The sequence below is a fragment of the Zalophus californianus genome, chromosome 11, assembly GCF_009762305.2.
Source record: "Zalophus californianus isolate mZalCal1 chromosome 11, mZalCal1.pri.v2, whole genome shotgun sequence".
In the NCBI taxonomy this organism is placed as follows: Eukaryota; Metazoa; Chordata; class Mammalia; order Carnivora; family Otariidae; genus Zalophus; species Zalophus californianus.
Genome location: NC_045605.1, coordinates 60,568,774 through 60,572,139, shown reverse-complemented (window position 1 = coordinate 60,572,139; position 3,366 = coordinate 60,568,774). Strand labels below are relative to the sequence as shown.

The window sequence follows — 3,366 nt, the reverse complement described above, 5'->3', positions numbered from 1 at the left end:
GGGTGACTCAGTCGTTAAGTGTCTGTCTTTGGCTCAGGTCATGATCCCAGGGTTCTGGGATCGAGCCCCGCATTGGGCTCCCTGCTCAGCTGGGAGCCTGCTTCTCCCTCCCCTACTTCCCCTGCTTGTGTTCCCTCTCTCGCTGTCTCTCTCGCTGTCAAATAAATAAATAAAAATCTTAAAAAAATACTCAAAGAACATATAAACACAAAAGGCAAAAGAACAGAAATGTCTGAATCCCAGAGTGACTATAATGGAGCAAAAACAATCTGGGGATTTTTCTTGAAAAAATGGTTAATGACATACAATGGAATAGTGTTCAGAAATAAAAAGGAATAAACTACCACTACACACCACAGCATGAATGAATCTCACATGTATTATGCTAAGAAGCCAGACCTGGGAGACTACATACTGCAGGGTCCATGATACTCGAAAAACAGAAATTATAGGTGTGGAAAACAAATGAGTGCTTGCCAGGGATTGGGTATGGATGCAAAGGGGTAACATGAGGGAATTCTCAATAGTGATGTATTTATTCTATATCTTGGTGTCACTGGTGGTTACAAGAGTCTATGTATTTGTCAAAAGTTGATTAGAACCATATACTAAAAAGAGTGAATTTTATTGTACATAAATGTTGATAAGCTGTGGGGTGCCTAGCTGGCTCAGTTGCAAGACTATGTGACTCTTGGGGTTGTGAGTTTAAGCCCCACAAGGGTGTAGAGATAACTTAAAGAAATAAAATTAAAAAAAAAAAAACGTTGATAAGCTGTTATATACCATTTTACGGAGAATTCATATCTCTCAAGCTACCGAAGATAAATTATTGCTTTCATCAAAACCATTATACAAAGGCATATTATAACCCATTAGATTTGTACTATTCAATACAGTAGCTTCTAGCTACATGTGACTACTTAAATTTATATTTCAATTAATTAAAATAAAATAAAATTTAAGTATTCAGTTCCTTGGTTGTACTACCAAAGTTTAAAGTGTTCAATAGTTATGTGTGGCTAGTGGTTACTGCATTAAACAACAGAGATTTAGAACATTTCCATCACTGCAGGAAATTCTATTGGACAGTGGTACATTTGATCCTCTTCCCTGACTTGATTGCTTCTACACAGAACTCATAGATGCCATTAAGGGCCAATCCTGTCCCCACAGAACTCTCAGACAGTCTGCTGCCAGATCTGCTTGGTCCTAACGCCGTACACAATAGGATTGAGCACAGGAGGAAGCAGCAGGTAGACATTGGCCATAAAAGTGTGTACTATTGGTGACAAATGCTTCCCAAAGTGGTGAATCAGAGTCATGCCAATGAGAGGCACATAGAAGAACAATACTACACAGATATGAGAGAAGCAGGTGTTGAGAGCCCTGAGTCTCTGTTCTTGGGAAGCAATAGCCAGTACTGCCTGGAGGATTAGAAAGTAAGAAATCGAAAGGATCAAGACATCCAGTACAATGATGAAGATCACAGCCAGCAGGCCATAGATGCTATTACACGGGTGTCAGTGCAGGCAAGCCTTATGACATCCTGATGGAGGCAGTATGCATGGGAAAGGATATTGGAGTGGCAGAAAGGTAGCCTTTTGATGAGGAAAGGCACAGGGAACACTGCACCCACACTTCGTAGCAGGACCTATTGCTCCAATCTTGCCAATGACTCCATGACTGAGAATGGTAGCATAGTGCAAAGGGAAGTGAATAACCACAAAGGGATCAAAGGCCATGGCAACCAGAACACCTGATTCTACTGCCCCAAAGGTATGGATAAAGAACATCTGAGTGATGCAGGCATCAAAGGTTCTTGAGCCCCAGTTGAACCCGTGAACACTAATCATGGTGGGCATGGGAGATAGTGAAAGGCTGAGGTCAGTGGCAGCTAGCAGAGCCAAAAATAATACATAGACTCATGGAGACTTTGCTCAACCTTGATGACAACAAGGATAATGACGTTGCCTAAGAACGTGGTACTGTAAAGAAGGCAGAGGGGCAAGGTCATCCAGAAGTCTTTCTCTGGCATTCCCGGAATCCCAGTCAAGGTGAAGTTCTGGTGGTTATCAGTAGTTTGGTTGAATGGTTACATAGTGGAATGAAGGTCTGACTGGGCAAAGAGAGAAGAATTCATTAAGTCAAACAGCTTTAGTTGGAATCAATGACTATAAGTATTGAGATAACAGCCATAAGAAGGAGTAACTTCAATATTATTCTAATACATTTATGTTCACAATCTGATAGAGAAACTGATTGTCCTACCCCATGAGGCAAAAAATCAGTGACCATTATATGTTAAAATATACTTAGGAGAAAGAAAAAAGAAAAAACTTCAATCAACATCTGCACCAATAGGGGTATAATTCATCCAGAAACATCAAGGAGTTAGCTGACTTGCTTCCTTGCTAAGAAAGAATTTTATACTATACATTTATGTGGGTAATGACACTGATGCCAATAACCAGAAAGGAAATGTTAGCAAGCACAAATGTGACATAAGGGTTGTTCATAAACACAGATATGCAGATGTGTGTATGTGTCTTTATCTTGACTATGATATTAAATTGTGATGATTTAGACATTATGCTCATTGCAACTCAGTTTTTCCACCTGCATGATGTGGGACAGAGGAAGAAATCTGCTCTTTAAGGACTGTAAAGTTCTAACCTTCTGCATTCCTGGGAGTGTGTGGGTACTAAAAGGACCTGAGCTTGCAGCAGGTGATGGAGGGAGAAGTTACTCTGGCTGCCAAAAAACTTTATTTTTTTTTTAAAGATTTTATTTATTTATATGACAGAGAGAGACACAGCGAGAGAGGGAACACAAGCAGGGGGAGTGGGAGAGGGAGAAGCAGGCTTCCCACCGAGCAGGGAGCCCAATGCGGGGCTTGATCCCAGGACCCTGGGACCATGACCTGAGCAGAAGGCAGACGCTTAGCGACTGAGCCACCCAGGCGCTCCACCAAAAAACTTTAGAAGGACCCATTATGGTAGGCAGAATAAAGGTCTCCAAGGATGTTCAAATTTTAACTCTTGAACCCTATGAATATGTTAGCTTACGTGGCAAAAGAGATTTTGCAGATGTGATTAAAAGCTAAGGATCTCAAGATGAGGAGATTATCCTGGATTACCAAGGTAGGCCAAATCTAATCATATGAGTCCTTAAAATTGAAGAAATTTTCCCAGCTGCAGAGAACCAGAGAGATAGCAGCATGAGAAAGACAGCACAACTGGTGAAGGTGTATATGTGCTGCTGAAGTGAGCACACAACTGGTGAAGGTGAAGGAAGGGGACAGAGAGTCAAGAAATATGGGTAGCCTCTAGAAGCTGGAAAAGGCAGTGGAACAGAATTTTCTCTAGA

The 3,366-nt window shown here is 41.2% G+C and overlaps 1 protein-coding gene across 1 annotated transcript; it reads right to left on the bottom strand.

Annotated features, from left to right (window-relative positions):
- Positions 1 to 1,178: 1,178 nt before the first annotated feature.
- On the bottom strand, positions 1,179 to 2,089 carry LOC113913671 (olfactory receptor 51H1; the record flags this gene model as incomplete). Its single annotated transcript, XM_027577916.2, is given in 4 exon segments — positions 1,179 to 1,513; positions 1,516 to 1,651; positions 1,653 to 1,906; positions 1,909 to 2,089. Coding segments are annotated over 4 exon segments (906 nt in total), but the record flags the coding sequence as incomplete, so codon positions are not given.
- Between the last annotated feature and the right edge of the window lie 1,277 nt (positions 2,090 to 3,366).